This window comes from Malaclemys terrapin, chromosome 6 (genome assembly GCF_027887155.1).
Source record: "Malaclemys terrapin pileata isolate rMalTer1 chromosome 6, rMalTer1.hap1, whole genome shotgun sequence".
Lineage (NCBI taxonomy): Eukaryota > Metazoa > Chordata > Testudines > Emydidae > Malaclemys > Malaclemys terrapin.
Genome location: NC_071510.1, coordinates 63,682,674 through 63,704,349, shown reverse-complemented (window position 1 = coordinate 63,704,349; position 21,676 = coordinate 63,682,674). Strand labels below are relative to the sequence as shown.

The following is a 21,676-nucleotide window of genomic DNA, read 5'->3' as shown; positions in this document are numbered from 1 at the left end:
CATATCCACTCGACTCGAGGAGCTGCGGCTTTAAGGAAAACAATCATCATGAGACTCATGACAAAAATCATGAGAGTAGGCAACACTGCTTTTACTTCTGTTTAAAGGCTAGTTACTTTCCAGAAGGCTCTTAAACAACACTACAGTGATTGAGTTGCAGTTCTCACAGGAGGACATTTAAAACCAAACACCAAGAAAATTCCATATTTTAAAGTTAAGGAAAAAAACAGACTTCTGAGCTATATCAGGACCACTGCAGGCAGGTAAGGAAAATAAACAGCCATAGGAGCTCTGGACAGCTCTTCCTTTAGAAAGAAAGTTGGAGGGTCAAATCTTCTAGTCCTTAATCAAGTAAAACTTCTATTGCCATCAGTATCTCCACTCACAGATATAAACATGACAGTGAACATGTGATAACATGTGTGGTCAATAACTACACACTATATACTTAAATATCTGAGCCATCTTATCCAGAGTTACACATTTGATATGCATTGACTCAGGGACTGGATTTTCTGGCATATTCTGAACAACGCTGAGCACACAGATGAATAATGCAAATCATGACAATAATCGTTGACTTTATGGATTCTGTGGATGCAGTTTCTGTTCTTTGTTCTGGAATTGGCCTGAATACAGCTGAAACCCTAAGAATTTGAGGCATAAACACATCTGATACTTCTTATATGACACTTTCTCATTCCTTCCTTTTCTCAAACTCAGAACAAAAAATGACTGAACAAAATGGTTTTCAGTTAAAATGTAAAATTGCACAGCAGCCACTGCTGTACTACCCAGCATGGGGCAGAACCTGCAACCCCTTGAGAGTTAAGTGACCTCCTCTCATCTGACTCTCATTCTCCATCCTTCCTAACCCCTGTGCTGCTTTTCATGCTGTCAACCATGACATCTATCCTGGGACCATTTGCTGGAATCTCAGAACAGGCCACCTTGGTTTTGCTCCCATCTATCAGAGTCCTCTTTTTTTTGCAGCATGCAGCAGAGAGAGAGGCTGGTGTTCTGGGTAGGGAGCTAGCTTTGAAAGACCTGGATTCTACTCCACCATGGACTTCCTGTCTGGCCCAAGGCCAGTGCTTTAAGGACAGAATTTCCAAGGTTTTTAGGCACCTAAAGATGTAGATATCTAATGGGGTTTCCAAAGCATCAAACCTTCTAAGTGCATTTGAAAATCTCACTAGGTGCCTAAATACCTTTGAAAATCTGGCCTTTAGTCTGTGTGTTCCTCAGTGCCCCATCTGTAAAATCATAGATTAGGGTTGGAAAAGACCTCAGGAGATCATCTAGTCCAACCCCCTGCTCAAAGCAGGACCAACACCAACTAAATCATCCCAGCCAGGGCTTTGTCAAGCCAGACCTTAAAAACCTCTAGGGATGGAGATTCCACCACCTCCCTAGGTAACCCATTCCAGTACTTCACCACCCTCCTAGTGAAATAGTATTTCCTAATATCCAAGCTGGACCCCACTACCCCCCACTGCAACTTGAGACCATTGCTTCTTGTTCTGTCATCTGCCACCACGCGGAGAACAGCCTAGCTCCATCCTCTTTGGAACCCCCCTTCAGGTAGTTGAGGGGATAACAGCATTGCTCTACCTCACCGAGGGGCTGGGAGGAGAAATAGGTTAGATTTGTGAGGTGCAGCCTCAGATTATGGCTCAGTGCTTTGCTGTATTTTTTCTGAATCCCCCGTTCTCTCTGAAACAACCCCTCAACCTTCTCTCCCCACCACGGAGGGATTCCTCTTTTACACGCTAAATTTCCATTCCCTTAATTTAATCACCAGCTCTTTCTTATCTTAATCACCCTGCCTCTGTTTGTAAACAAAATACTGACTCCCTGCTCCAGGGGCACATCTCCTCTACAGAACTTACATTTCACACTAATGCTGTGCTGTAGTTAAGGACCTGGGAGCTTGCACACCTCCTGTATGAAACTCAGGGAGGGGCTCCTGCGCTCCCCTGCCTGCCCCCCGCCCCCCAGTTGGCGCCTTTGTAATAGGTCCTTAACTGGAAATCCATGGTGTCCAATTTATGGCACCACTGAAAACCTCAATTCATTGGTTTAATCAACAAACCCCAGTTCTTCATTACAAGTCTCTGCTGTTTATGCTAGAGGCATCATCATGATATGCAGTTTCCAACTTCCGAAGCCACAAGGGAAATCCAAAAGTTACCGCTAAAAACAAGACAAAGTACTGACCCAACCTCCACCTGTCCGAATGTGGTCATTGGGCAGTGGTTATTCAATTCTCAAGGTTATTTGGTAGGACTCCCCACACAATGTAATTCTGATTTTAAACCACAGAATTTTTTGTTTACTGTGTTAGCCAAAGAAAATATTCCATAATTTGTGTATATAGGAAACATACAAACAAAGTAATGCTCTGTGTGCTTTTACCCCATTGTACAAATGATGTAAGTCCCTGTAATTGTACTAGTGTATCCACCATACCAAATGTACACTCGGCCTCCCACAATGACACTTTCTCAGATTCTCTTACGCAGCTGTAAAATACAGAAGAGCTTGAATTCTAACCCTGCAGTAATATCAAAGTACAGCTCTCTGAAGGTCACTGGAAAATACCACTTTACTCAACAGATCTACGCCTTGTGTATATTGAGTAACATATCCCTATTACAGTGACTAAAATAAATGTATACAGTTGTTTCCTCCTGCTATCCCTGCAGAGCCAACACAACGAAGTGTGTGAGAACTGGATTCTAGTTCATCTTGTCTATCATTAACAAAACTGTTTACTAAATTTCAATTACAAAGCTAATCAGTAACACCTGTACAAATCTACTGAGCGCTATGGGGGTTGTACAGGTGTCACTTATGGCAGAATCTCACTATGATGAGGTTGCACAGGTGCTTTAACTTGAAGACAGTGGTCACTAAAACAGGTGTGAAGGCATGATTTGACCTGCAGAACTGTTGAGAAGTACCCATCTTGACTTTCTGGGCCTAGCCTGGGTTTGCAAGGCTCACAGTTAGGAAACAAGCATATTTTTAATTGTAAGCTGAACACATTTGATACATAATCACTGAGAGTTGTCAAAGAATACCATTTCTCTAGAGACCCTGTCCAGTCTAGATCTGCACTTTAATAGCGTTGAGGAATGATGCACCTTAAAGACCATTTGACACCAACTTATCACACTGCAGTGTGTGAAACCTTTTGAATTCCTCCGAGACTATGCTGAGATTTTCTGGAATTGCCTCTTAACCAGACCACAGTTCCAGTGTTGGCCTGAAAGTGGCAGCATTTTATAACCACAGGAAGAGCCATTTAACATGTTAGTTTAACAAATTTAAAATCCATCTTCAGCAACAGAAGGGTTTTGCCAAAACAAGTCAGGGAAAAACTGAATGCTAGCTACTTATACCAATGTATTGTTGTTAAGGATATACTGGTTAGGTTAGAATGAGAGGGTGGGAAGAATCTTTGTTAAAGAAAAGTCTTAAAAATTCTTTGCTGTATAGACTCATGCATATTCTTAAATTTCTAGGGCCATGGTCTTTTTTTTGTTTTTTTGAGGAAGGAGGCAGGCAGGGGCCTAAGGACCATCACAAATCTCACCACTTTCAGCTCCCAAATGCAAGGTGCATTTCATTGCCTTTGCTTTAGCTAATACAAACACACAGCAGTGTACAGATAATAGTTTACCTTAGTTAAGCAAAACACCCTCCCCCCATTTCACCTTGGGGAGCGAATCAGAGATGAATGAACCAGACATTACAGAAGTTAGTCACATTGCTTTAATGCACTTTTGACAGGTGCTCTGATACTACAATGTTAAGAGCCATTTAAGAACCTGAACACAGTAGCACAGAGATTGAGTGCCTGCCTGCATTGGGGAGGTGGGTGGTTGGGGACTTTGAAGGGAGGTGGGGGGGGGGGAGAATATATTTATGCTGGCTGTGACACAGCATGAGTAGTAGGTGAGCTAGGACGAATATATATAGTAAGCAAAAGGAGAAGGGAAAAAAATAATTCAGGCCCATTTAAAATCAAGAATCAGCCAGAAAATACTGCACTGAAACAAAGACCACACTGCAGCAACTTGCATAGTAAGGAACCCTGCAAGGCAGCAATTCATTTTAAAATTCTCAACACATCACCCGTGACAAAGGCCTGGTGGACAGCTCCTACTAAAGTGCTAGGGAAGAAATGATGAAAAGTGGGTTTTTAAAAAAGATTTCTAGGAGCTTTTCTTGCACCGTGAGCAAACAAGCAACTGACTTGCTTCTGTTATTACACAGTGGGTTTTTTTGAAAATCCACTTTGCCAGTGAAGGAAGTTCTAAACCCATACACTCTATGGATTAAATCTGTACCTCTACCTTTCCTTCCCCATTTCCCCCCTTTTCTGGGTTGTTACAGGGAGGCTGCCTCGGAGAGGAACTGAATCAGCACATCTCCTGCCTGACCTGTCCTCAGTACCTCCTAGATTGGTCAGATTCTTTTCAGGTGCCAGCTCTGAGCCTCCTGGGCATGCAGGAGCTTTCGCAGTGTGCATCTGCACCCCCTACTCCTTCCACACTTACTGCCACTAGGAGCCTGCAATGTGGCTATGAAGTGAAATAAATCTCCTAACTTGTAGTGGCAGGATTCAGGTAGTTGTTACTTTTTCCTGAGATAGTGCAGTTTGCTGAAAAGAGCATCAAACCATCCGCCCTTTGCAGGAATTCTCATGAAAGACATCGCAGCAATTTGATGGAATGAAACCTCACGAACCCCTGCAAACCAATCCACAGGGATCCAACACTTTTGAATTCTGAGTACCTGCTATATACTTATTTATTATCATATTGCATTGATTTCAATGGGCCTTCTACAGAAAAGTGCTACTCAGACATATGGACACTGAAGCAGCAGCAAAAGCAAAGAGATATTCATCCAACATCTACTAATTTGTTTTGGAATTAGTGAAACTGAGATTTGTTTGCAGATTGGCTGAACAACCAAAACACATGAATTCAAGTTCTCTCCTCCAAGGTGTTGCATTTTCCATTTTTACCAGTATGCCAGAGACTTCATCACAGCTGCAAATGCTGGTATATCAGCAGTCTCTCTATCCCTTTATAAGATCTTGTGAAAATATTTTCTGTGCCTTCAGAACTTCCTTAGTATCTACTATTCCCCTATTAACTAAAAGATCCCATTTTGGCATGTGAAAATCCTTCTAACATTTGTGCCCTTCCAGTCATTTGTTCTGTAGTTTGTATCTGAGTGATAAGGAACTTGGAGGTGCACTTTGTATTTCATTAATGCACTAAAGGGCTATATGCATTTATGGAATTCTGAGCACAGCTTCACTCTCCTGATTGCTATTATAAATCAGCAGAATATGAAGAATCAGCAAATGCAGTTTTAATAGAACAGAACATGTTAAAATAACTGCTATTTATAACACAGCATCTTTTCAGAATGAATCTATGGTGGGTGTCTGTATGTTTATATTTAAATGAGAGAGAGAATTAACTATTTTAAAGGAACACTCAAACATCGACACACCCTAAATTCAGTAGCTGTTTCAACCTTACCACTTGTTTTTGTTTAGCATTCTGAAGATCAGCATCACCTTTGCTCTCACCTCCCACACCTTCCTTTTCCAATTGATCCTGCAGCAACAGGGAGTTGAGAAAACACAGCAGCGGCACATCACATCTTGTGTGAGATGCACGCAGAGAAAACTGGTTCATGTGTGCAGTGACAGGGAATGAGCCTGTGATCAGAGATATGCCTGCAAGCAAATCACACAAGAGACTATGGTTCTGTTTCGATTAGTTAATAACTCCCTGCTGCACTGAACAGTCAGCAGGGAACTAAACAAGTCATTTGGGAAAATCCCTGCCTGCAACATTCTGAAGGGAAAAACTACTTTCCGAGTATGTGTAGCTCACAGGCCTAACGCACAGCAGCAGCCTCTGAAAAACAATACCACTTATTCATTGAAATTACTGACACGGTAGTAATGGAGAATCTTGGTTTACATTTTTAAGACCAAAACAATTGTTGAGTGGAATTAAAGTGGACAACTGCTGAGTTGCTTTAAAGAGCTTTGGCTCAAGCTTATGGAATGGTTTCAGGCTAGTTAACAACGTTTCTACTTTCATACATCTAGCCACATCAAATGCTCTGAATCCAATTTGGGCAGAAAATCCCAAACCCTGGTCCCACACAAGCAGGGCCGGCTCCAGGCACCAGCTGAGCAAGCTGGTGCTTGGGGCGGCTGATTGTTGGAGGCGGCATTCTGCCCAATCCTAGGGCGGAAGGCCGCTTTCCTTTTTTATTTATTTTTTGTTGTTGTTGTGCTCCGACCGCCCTGTAGGGGGCGTCAGCGGGGAGAACCAGAGCGCCCTGCAGGGCAGTCCTCTTCCTTCCCTCCCCCGACCAGAGCGCCCCGCTGTAGCCCTCGCCGCCCCCTTCTCTCTCTCTCCCGCCCGCCCGCTCCCTCCCCCTCCCAGCCGGTCCCCCTGCACCCACGCTCCAGCCGCGCAGCAGGTTTTTTTTTTGCTTTGCCATCCTGGCCGCCCCGTTTTTTTCAGAAGTCACAGCTCTCTCAGAAATCCATGGGAGCTGTGGAGGTTTGGCATCTCTAAAATCAAACCAGTGGTGCTTATGGATGCGAGGGACTCTTCACTATAATTAGAGAGGGGCACAGTGGAGGCACTCCCTGGTCAAGCTTCCCTACACAGCTTTGTCCTGACCCGGAGCTTTTCCAGTTCTGGGCCAAGTACAGATGGACAATTCTGTCAAGTTGTATAGTTGCTTAGTGATTTGGGCGACTATCCTGTGGTGAGCAGAGCTACTCATTCTATTTAAAAAAAAAGATCCTGGTTATTGGTGAAAAATGACAAAATAGCTAGCCCCCTCCCCATGTTCTTGAGGAGTCTGTCCCAGCATGCCGCTACACATTGTCTCTTGGGGTTTCTCTCTTGGCAGTGATTTATTATATTATACAGCATATAGACCAGTGGTGGGCAACCTGCAGCCCATCAGGGTAATCGGATTGCATGCCGTGAGACATTTTGCTGATGTTGACTGTCCACAGGCCCCGCAGCATCCAGTGGCTGCCGTTCGCTGTTCCTGGCCACTGGGAACTGTGGGGGGCAGTGCCTGCGGACAGTCAGCCTCAGCAAAATATCTTGCGGTGCGCAGTCAGATTACCCTGATGGGCCGCATGCAACCCGCGGGCCACAGGTTGCCCACCACTGATATAGACATTTCCACGACCCTGTGCTGCACTTCCCAAATCCCTGGATAATGGTCGCAGCATAAAAAGGCAGGGATCCTTGAATTTTGCAGTTGGCTATGTCATTGTGACTTCACTGCAGCCGGTCACAAAATTTGGTTCTGAAATGCTACGAAGTTCCAAGCCCCTTGACCCCATTTAATGTATGTAATAATTAGGTCAAGGAAAGAGGTAAATGTGAAATAACTCTGCCAAAAAGGAGCAGACAGGTTGCTTTTTAATACATAAAAGCTTTATAGACATCTGCATGTATGGTTTGAGCTGCAGTATGGCAGAAAGGGACACTTCACTGTGGCACTTTTTAATTGTCACTGTTCCTTTGGATCATTACAATACGCTGTAGTTTCGCTTTCCTCTTTTCGTCTGCAAGAGCAGGCCCAATCTATGTTCAAAATACACCTGAATTTTGGAGACACTTATATCCAAGTCAGGATCCCAACTTCATGGCTGGATATCACTGCCATCAAGAGCTGAACCCAAACCTCAGATCCAAACAGCCATAAGCAGTGCAGAAGATTGAATTCAAACTTTGCAGTTTGGTCCAAAGGTAACTGGCATTATGTGAAGAAATGGCCACCACCATGATTCAGCACAGCTTTCTGTGACATTGCTGATCTCCAAATACCAGGGTGCTGCTACTGCAACAAGCATGGGGATCTTTTTGGGGAGTCTATAAGAATGTCACTGTCTCTCACTAGTGTACACATAGGAAATTATAGAAGATATAGTGAAACGAGACAGCTTTTCAACACACTAATGGAAGTGTCCGTTGCTCCGGTTTTGAGGCAGATGGAATAATGATAAACACTGAGCAATGAGGAGTAATCTCTGTGCAGAACATTTGTGTTGGTGTGTTTAGTACTGGAGGAGGGGCCAATGTTTGACAGCCCGCAGACCATAGCCTCTTTATGCACAGAACTACTATAGCATGTGCAGTGGCATTGCCCGCTTCACCGTACGGTCTCAACTCTCTTCTGCTAGGCTAGTCTCCATGCCCAGTCGACCTTTGGCCTCTCTGCTGAGGCTGTCACAACAGGGGTGCCAAGTGGAATGATGGCTTTTGTGATGTGGACATCAATCCACTGGACTGAGATCACCGACTCATTTCACACAGGTCCTGAACGGCCATCAGATGTAATGACTTTTGGCCAATATTGACCTGGTCTGGATTTGAACTGGTGACTGGTGAAGAGCTTTGTATCCCATTACCAATCCCTGGAGCCATCAGTCCTCCTGACCAAGCATTTTAATAAATATAAAGAACTACAAAAAATCCATGCAGACACCAAAGCTATTCTAACTCTAATTTTGTTGTGGATGGTTAAAGAACGTGAGAGGGCCTAACACATCAGAATATTACTGTATCAGCCTAAGGGGATGCAGAGATTCTCATCCATTTTTCACAGAAGTTTTAGGAATCCGAGACTAAATAAGACCCAGTTATATCATACCCATCTCCCTGCAGGCAAGTTCATTCTCTACAGGACATTTTTCTCATTTCCTCCTCCCTGCAGAATAGCTGCCATAGGCATTCATGGCCTGATAATACATTTATTAAGTATGAAGTGAAATGGACAAAGCTACGGTCCTCCCTCCCACAGCTGGAGAGGAGAGCACAGGAGCAAGGCATGTACTACTTATGGGTCCCCTCAGAGACTGTGTCAGCATCCACTGCCGTGCTGAGCCTCTGCTATTCCTAGCAGTTGGGAATTCCAACAAATCCTCTCTTACAGCCCCGGTTTCTGGCATGACAACACAATACGATGCCATCAGGCTGCTGGGAATATTTTTTCACTCCATCCTGAACATAAGATATTTCCTGCCAACAATCTGTGCGGCACCATTACTCATTGTCTTGAGACTGTCAAATGTCTTCACTTTGGACACCCGTCAAAGCATTCTATTAGACCATAAAAAGAGAAACAAAGCAGTGCTAAATATATATTTTGGGGAATGGGGCAGATTTACATTCAGCCACAACTTGGCATGAACAAACAAAGCAAGAAAGCCAGCCCGCCCGCCCGCCCCAGTCTATAATAGTGGAAACCTTGTAGCCCAAATGTGACTTTATAGCATGCAACTTGCAGATAACTACTACTTTGTGTGTGGCTTGTTTAGAGAAGAGAAGAGGAAAGAGGTGTACAGTGAAAGCACATTAGATGGAGTTTCTCAGTGTACACAGTCAGGAGAAACTGTCAAGTTGGTTCCAAAGCAACTGTGACAAGGGAACCTATAAAACTGGTACAAACATAGGCACCGACTCTGTGGGTGATCCGGGGCTGGAGCATCCACAGGGAAAAGTTAGTGGGTGCTCTGCACTCACCGGCAGCCAAGCTCCCCTCCTCCCCCACGCCCCCCATCTCCTCCCCGCTCCCTGCGCGCTGCGTCCCTGCTCTTCCACCTACCTCCCAGCACTTCCCGCCACCAAAAAGCTGTTTAGCGGTGCTTAGACTTTCCAGGAGGGACGGGGGGAGAAGTGGGGACGCAGCACACTCAACGGAGGAGGCAGAGAAGAGACGGGACAGGGGCAAGGACTTGGGGGATGGGGTGGAATGGGGGCGGGAAGGGCACGGAGACTTTAGGGAAGGGGTGGAATGGGGGCGGGGCGAGGCCGAGCACCCACCAGGAACAGTGGAAGTCGGCACCTATGGGTACAAATACAAATATGCACCAAAACAATGAGGTAAGAATAGGATCCTTTTGTTGGATCTCCCCAAATCATTCATTTACGAGCACTTCACTGATGCTTTAGGGAACCCCTAGGCCTTCAGAAGCTAATTCAAGGGTCAACACTGTCTGGACGCAGCAAGAGTTTAAGCAATCACTGCAGTAGAGTACATTTGGTAGTGATGCTGCTGCAAAACTAGCTACAGGCCATGAAAAAATAAATGCTTCCAAATCATTATGTCAATGTCTATTTTTTTCCTGCACAAGACAATCTTCCTCCGCTTTTTCACAGCAATACACTATTTTAAAATACAATTAGCATTACTTCAATAGAGAAGGCCCCCATATGCTCTGCAGCAACTGCATAAGAAAGATCATTTAGGGGGGAAGCTGTAGGTTTTGACAGCCAATAGGAAAACAGTTGGTGTTTTTGGCAACCAGGAAGGTGTGGGAGGCAGTTTGGACCTATAACACTCTGAAGGTGTTTGAGGCTTTTGGCTACAGGGAAGAAATGCACCTCCTCTTTCCCTCTCACTTGTGGGCAGGTTTGGAGGTGACTGCATTTTTGGGGGATGTGACCTTCTTTTCCTCTCTTAGGAACCGGCTATCTCAGTGCCTCAGTATTCACCACTGTGTCTAACAACCATGGATTATAAGCACAATGGCTGAATGTTTCTGCTAATACAAGTAGCACTGAGCAATGTCACTATTAGGTTCCAGAGATAACTTTCAAGAGCTTTTTCCTCCTAGGTTGTTCACAGACTCCCTTATTCAGGGAGTGGAGTCTTCACAAATGTCACAGATATGGACTCAGGGAGTACAGGAGGCACTGATAATACATCCTCCTGAGATGCAAATGGGAGCAGGACTGAGAAATCTGCACACCAGATCTCAGGGCATCAGTCTCCCACCCACCCCCCACTCCACCCCCCCAATGTCAAAACTCAGCTCATAGTGGCTGTTAGTGTTGTTGTGCACACACAAACATTATAGTTGCATTAATAATGAAAAGGTCCTTTTGTGGATTCACAGTTACATAAACCTTATTTAGATCTCTAAGGCCCTATCTACATTGAGATCAAAACCAAGTTAAGTACAATGATATAGATCTTTTTAAACACAGCTGTTGCCAATCAGGGTTTAGCATAGTTTCCCTCAGCTATGGGAATAGGACTTTTTCTCTGAGAACTCTCTTAAAAATCAACTGACTACATAAGGCGATTAGCCTATGGCCTGGTTCGGCTGGCACAGTTCTCAGTACAAATTCCTGTCCCCACTGATCATGGAAATCATGCTGGAACCCAGCTGACAGCAACAATCACATGTAACATGGTTGTAACTAACTCAGTCCAATTTCCATTATACAAAGAGCGTAAGCTCCTAACTTTATGAGCAGTTTAATCTGATTATTTTTTCTTTCCCCTCCTACCCAATTGGCTGCACTCACTATCTGTTTGCTAGGTCCTAACTGGAAATCCATGCTAATTGACTTATGGCGCATTTGATAAACTGAAGTTTTTCTGTGTTTAGTCAGCAAACCGCACTTCGTGACTCTACTCAATCTCTGCTAGTTAAGGCCAGTGGTCCCATCTTGAAACCCGGGAGCAAAAGGCAATAAAATGCAAAAGCTACAGCTGGAAAGAAGACACACAATGCTGACCCAGCTCTCAGTGCCAGGACTGTTCTCCATTGGGCTGAGGCAAAAGGCTCTTGGATAATGATTATTCAACTCACTTACCCAGCCAAGTTTTACCCAACGGAACACACCCTCACAAACAAATTACAATTTTTTAACCACAACATTTTTTGTTTACTGCACCAGCCAAGCTAAATATTCAGCAACTGCAACTTTGAGACTAGGAAGCAAATAATATTAGCTGTATTGATTTTACAGTAGTAATGACCTTACATTTATATAATGCCTTTCAGCCTCAGGGATCCCTGTGTACATTACATATTTAAACACTGAAATGAAGTTGCCTCTGGAGTGAAACACAGCAACTGTCTGATAGGCCACACCAATACTATATACAGCTTTTAGGCCAGAAATGCAGATGAATATATTTTTCAAACTGAAACGGTTAGTGTAATTTTAGGTAGGTAGAATGTAATTACCATAGCAGGAACTGGGCAGTTGGTCTCTTGCAAAAAAGTTCTATGGGACTGATAAAGGCCAAATCTTTACAATTGGAGGCTGGCGGAACGTGCATATAAATGACATTTAGGCATCTAAATAACTATTTTCACTTTAGGTAGGGTTACCATACGTCCTCTTTTTCCCGGACATGTCCAGCTTTTCGGCACTCAAACCCCCGTCCGGGGGGAATTGCCAAAAAGCCGAACATGTCCGGGAAAATGGCGGCTCTGCTCCTCCCCTGACTCTTCGGCTCTGTTTAAGAGCCGAGCTGCCCGAGCGCTATGGGCTTCAGGCAGCTCCCATGCCTCCGGACCCCAGCCGCCGGCCGGGCACTTCCCTCCTGGGCTCCGGAGGCAAGGGGGCTGCCCGAAGCCGGTAGCGCTGGGGCAGCTCGGCTCTTAAACAGAGCCGAAGAGTCAGGGGAGGAGCAGAGCCTCCAGCCGCGGCGGCTCTGCTCCTCCCCTGACTCTTCGGCTCTGTTTAAGAGCCGGGCTCTTAAACAGAGCTGGGCTGCCTGAGCGCTACTGGCTTCGGGCAGCCCCCATGCCTCCGGACCCTGCGCCACCGGAGCCCGGGAGGGGAAGTGCCCGGCTGGGAGCGCAGGGTCCGGAGGCAAGGGGGCTGCCCGAAGCCCAAGTGCTACCGGCTTCACGGTTTGCCGGGCAGCCTCCAGACCCTGCGCCCCCAGCTGGACGCTTCCCCCCCCGGGCTCCAGCTGCGGTGGGGAAGAGCCGGCCGGGGGCGCAGGGTCTGGGGGCTGCCCGGCAAACCGTGAAGCCGGTAGCGCTCGGGCAGCCCTTTCCCCTGGCTGGGAGTGGGAGGGAGGAGGGGGCGGAGTTAGGGCAGGGAAGGGGCGGAGTTGGGGCGGGGCTGGGGTGGGTGGGGAAACGGGCGGGGCCAGGGCCCGTGGAGGGTCCTCTTTTTTTATTTAATAGATATGGTAACCTTACTTTAAGTCACCACATACACTGCACAATTGCAACCATTACATATGGGAATATATAGTGGGTATGCAACTGCATATGGACTTCAGCTTAAAAGTTTGGCTATTAACGAAAAAAAGTTTTCAAGACATCCGTTTTGTATCTCATCTGAAAGCCAAAACTTCGCACAAAACAGCAACCTTATCACCATGTCATGGCACTGGTTTGGTACTCACTCAGAGAGTGAATGCTGCTTTTGAATCAACAAAACTTCTCCCTGCAACACCTAGGGGTTCTTCGGTGGTCTCCCATCCAACTACTGACCTGGGGCCAAACCTTCTTAGCTGGAGCTCTGGATTCTAATCCCAGCATTACAATAGATTTCCTGGTGACCTTGAGCGAATCACTTAACCTGTCCGTGCCTCATGTTCCTCATGGGTAAAATGGGAATAACAGTATTTCCCTACCTCTCAAAGGTTTTGTGAGGCTAAAATTCATTCACATTTCTGAGACGTTTAGGGACCATGGAGATGAGCACCACAGAGCAATTTATAAATTAAAAAAACAAGTAAAGAACAACAAGCAGAAAATGAACTGTTAGAAAACTTTAGTCCTGGTTCCTCCTCATGGGCAAACCTCTGACGATCCCTATAAAACGTGCCAGATTAAAAAATACAACCCAGAATGAAATCTTACCCTAGGATTGTGGAATAAATAATGTCTCCAGGAAATGGAAGAGGGTGCTTACCGTCTGAGTGCATTTGTTAGTTCTGCAGCCAGTTCACTGTCGTTGTATGGTCTCAGCTCAGCTAGGGTTAATGGTGTTGTGGTCCCATCTGTGCATTCCTGAGAAATGAGAAAGATCGCCTTACTAAGAGTTACTCATCACCTTAAGGGGGGGGACCGGACTATGAGCACTTTTAAACTTACAACTGCTTTTAAAACTGAGCTAAAATTAAATCAGTATAAACAACACAAGAGTCATGTAGAAACATCAATGCACCAAGAGATGGGTCAATGCATTATATTCCACAGACTCACCCAATGTTTTACAAACCATCCCACAATAATCAATAATTTGTAGAATTCTGCTATGCAGCATACATTCTCTGGTGTCTTATTTCACTTTTGACACTGGGTTTGAAGGGAAAAAGCACAGTGGGCAAGCAGAAATTCAAATGATGTGTAGGCAAAAATACAGAGGGACACTTCTGTAATTTTTTTTGCTGCTGGGGCTTTGCAGGGACAGAGGAATAAAGGGATACAGCAGCATAGGCATGGGATTATAGAATTTCTAGGGTGTCCCTATTTCCTTAGAAAAATTATAAACCTAAAGATAGCAATACACAGATTTTGTTAATTTAAGGGGAAATTATTCCCCTCCCCCCCCCCCATTGGTACCTACCTGCACTGCGAGGGGGTTTTATAAATAAATCTCCAGCCATTTCCTAATGAAATGAGCACTAATGTATCTCAGTTTATTTCTGGATGCACGGACCCCATCACTATTGACTTTCAAGGAGATACAACAGTCAGATGACAATAAAGTTGGCAATAGTAGCTAGTATGCTAGTGACGAATGATTGTCATCTTCCCAGAATTTAAAACTGCATTTTGCTTAGGAGACAGGGGCTTAACTTGGCAGTGTCTGAGATCCCAGGATGGAAGATGCCATATAATTAAGGGTAAGATTATGTCATGGAGGTCACAGAATCTGTGACTTCCATAGACCTCCATGACATTTTCTGCTTCAGCCCAGGAGCGGTAGGGCTGGAACTGGCAGCCAGTGGGGGCCCAGGAGCTCTCAGCCGCTGGTGGATCTCAGAGTTCTGGCTGTGGGCAGCTTCCACAATTCCAAGCCACCGTGGGCAGCAGTGGGGACTCTGGCGCTCTCAGCCACCACAGGTGGTGGGGACTCTGGATCTCCGAGCCACCACAGGTGCCTGGGGGACCTGGGAGCTGCAGCAGCAGTGGGTGCTGGATCCGTGCCCCTCAACCCCCGATTTTGTCACAGTTGTTTTTAGTAAAAGTCACGGATGGGTCATGGGCTTCCGTGAATTTTTGTTTCTTGCCTGTGACGTTTACTAAAAGTAACCATGACGAAATCTCAACCTTACATATAATACATGTCAACTGGAAGATGGAGAAAGGTTGTGTGTGTGTAGATGGAAGGGAGAAAGCAGGGATGATTAACATGCTTAAAACTGGTAATGACAGGGAGATGAAATATCTTTAGTTATGTTTACTCTGATTCTGGTGACTTGCATTAATTCCTGACCTTGCCCAATTTGTCTTTGCTGCCACTACTGGTGGAGCTGAGGGATCTCATTTTCTGTTCTTTTTGCTCTTCTACTTCAGACTTTAGGTGCTCAATATGAACTAGGTAGGCCTGTTCTTGGGCCTCTCGAGTGCTGAGTTTCAACTCCAGTGCTTTCTTCTCTTTCTCTAGCAGGTACAGTTGTGCCTTAAGCTCTGCCATCTCCTCCTGTCGGAGACACACAGACAATCACATCAAGATACCACTTCACAGAACTGTACACAAAAGGGAGACAGAGTGTTACAGTGAATGAAATCTGTTTGTGCTGCTTGCCAAGATGGGGCTTAAATTTAATTTTCAATGAATTTTTAATTTAGGAATCACTCATACGATTCAAATGCATTATCTAAACAAAGAACATTTACAGACACAGGCAGCAGTAGAGAATTTTCTGGTGTAAATATATTATTGGTATTGAATATAATTATGTATTATATTTATAAGTAAAAATAACCACGGAAATGTTTGAAAAGCTATCCCCTTGAGCCATAAGAGGTCCTACTCAGAGAGAAGTCTGAATTGGTGTAATATATATTTCCTTTTAGTCACACAACCTTGCACTCACACTAGGGTGACCAGACAGCAAGTGTGAAAAATCAGGACGGGGGGTAGGGGGTAATAGGAGCCTATATAAGAAAAAGACCCAAAAATCGGGACTGTCCCTATAAAATTGGGACATCTGGTAACCCTAACTCAGACTCCCAGGACCAAATTCAGCAGTGATGATAAAGGGGCAAGTGATATACTGAAAGCAGGTGTGAAAATCTAAGACAGTCTGTTAGTGTAACTTATCCTAACTGTTGAGAGGTTCTGACAAAGGTTAACATTACACTAGTTTTGTCTCCTCTCTGAATCTGACACACTGGAGAGAGATACTGATACTTTACAAGGAAGTTTAATTTTAAAAGCTTGTTCCCACAGATAATTCTGCTGCTAGTAAGATGGGTTACAATATTGCTGCAAACTTTCTCATAGCAAACCCTTGTTGTATGCATGGTATAATGTCAGTGTATCCATTCCCCATGCCCACAAATCAGATCTGCTCTCATACACCATCTGAACGTATCTAGAAGTACAGCAATTCCTTTCTATATGGCTTACTCCAGAAACGTGGCCACAGTTTTTACCTGAAAACATATTCTGAGGCCCCAAAATCTGGAAGGGGTGTCATATTAATCCAAAGAATCTTACTTTCCCATGAAAGTCCACAGTCAGTGAAGAAGATATCAAAACATTCCAGTGCTTATTTAGTTAGATTAACATTCTTGTAGAGGGAGGAGAAGGGCAATACTCTCTCTGCCCAAAAACTCAGTGCTCAGACTGTGAGAGGAGGCAGCGGACATAGCTCTGATAGAGGAGAGCTTTGTATCATTCAGCAATGCTGGTCTAATTATAGGCAGTTAACATTAATTTCAGGACAAACTGTGGGAAGGCTGATTGGGATGCAATCAGTAAAGAATTAAAGAGTGATAGCACAATTAATGCCAAACAACACAGTTGTATGGAAACAGATCTTGTCAGACAAACATATTTTTTGATGAGATCACAAGTTTGGTTGATAAAGGTAACTTGCTGACATATTATACTTAGACTTCTGTAAGACATCTGACTTAGTCCTGCATGACATTTTGATAATTTAGTATAGTGAATTTTTTGTTAATGTAGCCAATATTAAATGACGTAAAAACTGACAGACTGGTTAACTGACAGATTGCAAAAAGTAACACTGTGAATGGGGAATCATCACCCAACAGGAGGGTTTCTAGTGGGGTCCCACAGGGATCTGTTCTTGGCCTAGTGCCATTCAATATCTTTATCAATCTTCCGGAAGAAAATATAAAATCATTGCGAAAATCTGTAGGTGACATAAAAATTAGTGGAGTGGTAAATGATGACAGGCAGAGATTATCCAGGCAGACCTGGAGCATCTAGTATCATTTGAACAATGTGTTTTAATATGGCCAAATGCAAGGTCATATATCTAGGAATAAACAATGTAGGTCACATTTATAGGATGGGGAATTGTTTCCTGGAAAGCAGTGACAATGAAAAGGACTTAGGAGCCCTGTGTATCTGGACACAAATCTCAAATACTTAAAGAGGGCAATATCAAGGAGGAGTAGGGAGGTCGTGTTACCTGTGTATAAAGTATTAGTGTGACTATTAACTGGAAAATGGTGTCCACACTTCAAAAAGGATGTTAGAAAATTAGAAAGGGATCAGAAAAGAGTTACAAGAATGACTCAAGAGCTGGCCTAATAATGAGAGACTTTAAAAGCTCAATCTATTTAGTTTATGCCAGCAAAGGTTAAGAGGTGACTTGATCATTGTCTATAACGACCTACACAGGGAAGAGATTTCTGCTCTCTTTAATCTAGCAGAAAAAAGCATAATGAGATCTAATAGTTGGAAGCTGATGCTAGACAAATTCAGACTTGTAATAAGGTACAAATTTTTAACAATGAGGGTAATAATTAACCACAGGAACAACTTGCGTAGGGATGTGGTGGATTCTTCCTCACATGAAATAGTTATATTAAGACTAGATATCTTTCTAAAATAATACGCTATAGCTCAAACAGAAATAATGGGCTTGATATAGAAATTATAGGATGAGGTTCTTAGGCCTATGTTATGCGGGAGGTCAGACTAGTTGAGCATAATGGTCCCTTCTGGCTTTAAAATCTGTGAATCAATGCCTGTTGCTGAGTGAGGAGTGGTGCCCATGGACTCCAAAGAGAGTCTCTCCCATCAATTTTCCTAGATCAGGAAGATGGTGGCTGTGAAGTAGAGCATCAGAGGTGTGAGGATAAATGAGGAGGAAATAGGAGTGGCTGTCTCTCAATGTACTAGAAAGCTCACCTCCCTACCCCCCAAAAATTATTCTCAGTGGAAAGAGAGAAAGGAAATCAAATGTAGAATTGAGTATATTGATATGTATGTTTAGGACTTGCCTACACACAGAAGTTGCACTGGTTTAATCTAAAATGATTTTGTTAAACTGCTGCAACATTGTGGATGTGCTTACAATGGTTTAAGCCTGGTTATATTGGTTTAATCTGGTTACAAGCCCAGGCTAAACCAATATAAGAAGATCCACACACAATGCTGCACCAGTTTAACTAAATTGGTATAAAATCATATATTAGTTTTATCGGTACAACTATGTATGTAGATCAAGCCTCAGAGGTCACAGTTTAGTCCTAACTAGCCCCACCACTGAAAATCTCCATGCTCCTATATCTTCTGCTCCCACCCCGACTCTGTGTTGCAGCACAGTGTCAAGACATTGCTCTCAACTGGTGACCACTTAAGTGCCTTAAGGATAATAACTTAACAAGTCCTCCTTCTTTCCTGAGGCAATATGAAACAGAGGTGGCTTTGTTCTGCCTCAGTACACGAAGCTTCGAGTGTTTTCTCAGAGTGGTACACGCACAAGCTTGTGAGTGAGGTAATGAAACATTACATTAGCAATGCTGTCTCATGCTTTTGGTCTCCCTCGAGCACCTCTGCTGTCATAGCTCCCTATTGCAAGCACATGGCTTCTTGATTGCTGTGTCATAAGTTCAGAACCATGGATTGAAGTCCTTGCTTAACGCACACAGACTTGGTCATTGCTAATGCCCTCTCTCACTACCTGGGCTTGTGGAATGTGACCTCCAACCCAGCTAGATGCCACCCCAAGTGTCATGATCAACATTACAGGTCTGTGATTCTACCAAACACTCTTTCAGAGAGAAAGGGGACTAGGCATGCTATGCCCTTACAGTGAGGGTAGTGAGTATGTCAAAGGCTCCATGTTACTACTTGGAACCACTTAAATCCTACTTTCTGTATTTAATAAAATCACTTTTTACTTATTAAAAGTATGTGTTAATACCTTGGGAGGCAAACAGCTGTGCATATCTCTCTATCAGTGTTACAGTGGGCAAACAATTTATGAGTTTACCTTGTATAAGCTTTATACAGGGTAAAACAGATTTATTTGGGTTTAGATCCTATTGGGAGTTGGGCATCTGAGGCCTTGGCTACACTTACCAGCTAGTTCGACGGCTGGAAATCGAAGTTCTGGGTTCGACTTATCGCGTCTAGTCTGGACGCGATAAGTCGAACCCGGAAGTGCTTGCCGTCGACTGCGGTACTCCAGCTCGGCGAGAGGAGTACCGCGGAGTCGACGGGGGAGCCTGCCTGCCGCGTGTGGACCAAGGTAAGTTCGAACTAAGGTACTTCGACTTCAGCTACGTTATTCACGTAGCTGAAGTTGCGTACCTTAGTTCGAATTAGGGGGGGTAGTGTAGACCAAGCCTGAGTGTTAAAGACAGGAACACTTCTGTTAGCTGCTTTCAGTAAAGCCTGCAGCTTTGGGGCAAGTAATTCAGACCCTGGGTCTGTGTTGGAGCAGACAGGCGTGTCTGGCTCAGCAAGACAGGGTGCTGGGGTCCCAAGCTGGCAGGGAAAGCAGGGGAAGTAGTAGTCTTGGTACATCGGGTGGCAGCTCCCAAGGGGGGTTCTGTGATCCAACCATCACAAAAACAATTTAATATAAAAATAAACAAGCACAAAGGACACTATACTGGTTGCATTGGATGTGGTGGGGGCAAGCAATGGGGTTACAATGTTGTGTAATATTAGGGTCCCTATTGAATAGTTTAGGTCTAATGGACTGCACAGGATACAGGGCTGTGGGTATGCTACAACCTTTCAGATATAGCACAGGGCATGTGACAGGGTTAGGTTATGCGATAACCTGATAGAGAGGGGTAAATTGTGCACATTCTTGCTATTGTCACAATGTCCTTTGGGATGTTCAGGTCTCATAGTGGTCCTGAGCATCACTGTTAGTTACCGCTCTCTAATACCATGAAGCAATCAGGGGCAAAGACAGCAGGTTATAAAATACCTTCATTGCCATGAGTTCCTGCATCAATACTGCATTTTCCAGATCTAGCCTCTGGCTGTCTCCACGAGGTTTGACATCATAACTAAGGGGATCAATATGGATGCTCTCCAGCTCCAACATGGTCAGTTTGACTGCTGCCCTGTCATTCTTCAGCTGCTGGATGTAATCCTTCAACCTCTGCTCATCCTCTTTTGTGAACTCCGTATCACAGCTACTTGCAGTTGAGCTGGTAGTGCTTGGAAGACCAAAAACAGCATTACTCACTGGGAGAAGGAGTCAGGTCTCTAGCCTCTCCCCCCGTCCACCTGCCCCCAGCCCCCATTTGAAATTTGTTTAATTAACACCACACACATGATTCACCCAAGCATATTTACACTCGCAGTTGCCACAGAGTATAATTTTATCAGGATCATCATCATCAAACGTGCACTGTCTACTGAGGACCGTTGTGCCAGCCTGAATGACCATGATTAAGGTTAAGATTTTGTCATGGTTATTTTTAGTAAAAGTCATAGCCAGGTCATGGGCAAAAACAAACAAACAAACAAACAAACACAACAACAACAAAAAAACCACGAAATCACCCCCCTTAAAAAAAAAATGGGCTTCCATGAATTTTTGTTTATTGCCTGTGACCTGTACGTGACTTTTACTAAAAAATAACCATGACAAAATGGGGCTGATGGAGAGATGAGAGCCCAAGCCCTGCTGTGGGAGGCTAGGAAGGGGTCCAGCATCCACTGCTGCGGTGGCTGACAGCTTTTGGGTCCCTCCTGAAGCCTGTGGCAACTCCGAGTTCCAGGACCCCCGCCAGCTGACAGCTCTAGCCCTCCTGCCCTGGGTCTGAAGCAGAAAATGTCACAGAGGTCTCTGGAAGTCACGGAATCCATGACTTCCATGACATAAACTTAGCCTTAACCATGGTTGATGGCATCGTTATAATCAAGTTACCACATCTGGCTCAATCCTATGAATCCATGAATGGCTTTGCAGGGGGCGCCAGGCAGGGTTGGGGCATGCACCCCCTTGCATGTTGATGGAGAGCTTGAGAGCATGGTGTGCTGGTGTGTTTTTGTCCCTCTGGTGACATGGCTGAAGAGCATGCCAGGCTTTCGAATATAAGGAGCAATTGAAGGAAGGCAAGAATGGCCAGCAGGATCCAGTGTGTATTAATATTGTTATACAACTACTGTAGTACTATCGAAAATATTAACTTGGGAGCACATATCAAACATCCCATTTTTCAATTTAGCCTGGACCAAGTGTTGCAATATGCAAAAGAAACACACACACACACACACACACGCACACACAACTCTGCAACTTTAAAATACAGAAAAGAAAAAATATATAGTTCTTCAAACAGAATAAAAATGTTACAATACTGAGTCAATTATTTTTTCACTGCAAAGACAGATAATTAGTTTTGCTGGCATAACTACTTTTGACACAA

At 44.3% G+C, this 21,676-nt stretch overlaps 1 protein-coding gene across 4 annotated transcripts in view; it reads right to left on the bottom strand.

Moving 5' to 3' along the window:
- Positions 1-21,676, bottom strand: part of MCC (MCC regulator of WNT signaling pathway) — a 340,541-nt gene that overhangs the window by 8,672 nt on the left and 310,193 nt on the right. For all 4 annotated transcript variants that reach the window (XM_054032915.1, XM_054032914.1, XM_054032917.1 and 1 more), the window contains 3 exons: positions 20,224-20,458; positions 15,285-15,491; positions 13,755-13,852 (listed from right to left, as the gene is read on the bottom strand). In XM_054032915.1, coding sequence (XP_053888890.1) covers positions 13,755-13,852; positions 15,285-15,491; positions 20,224-20,458 — 540 coding nt within the window. The remainder of the gene's footprint in view (positions 1-13,754; positions 13,853-15,284; positions 15,492-20,223; positions 20,459-21,676) is intronic.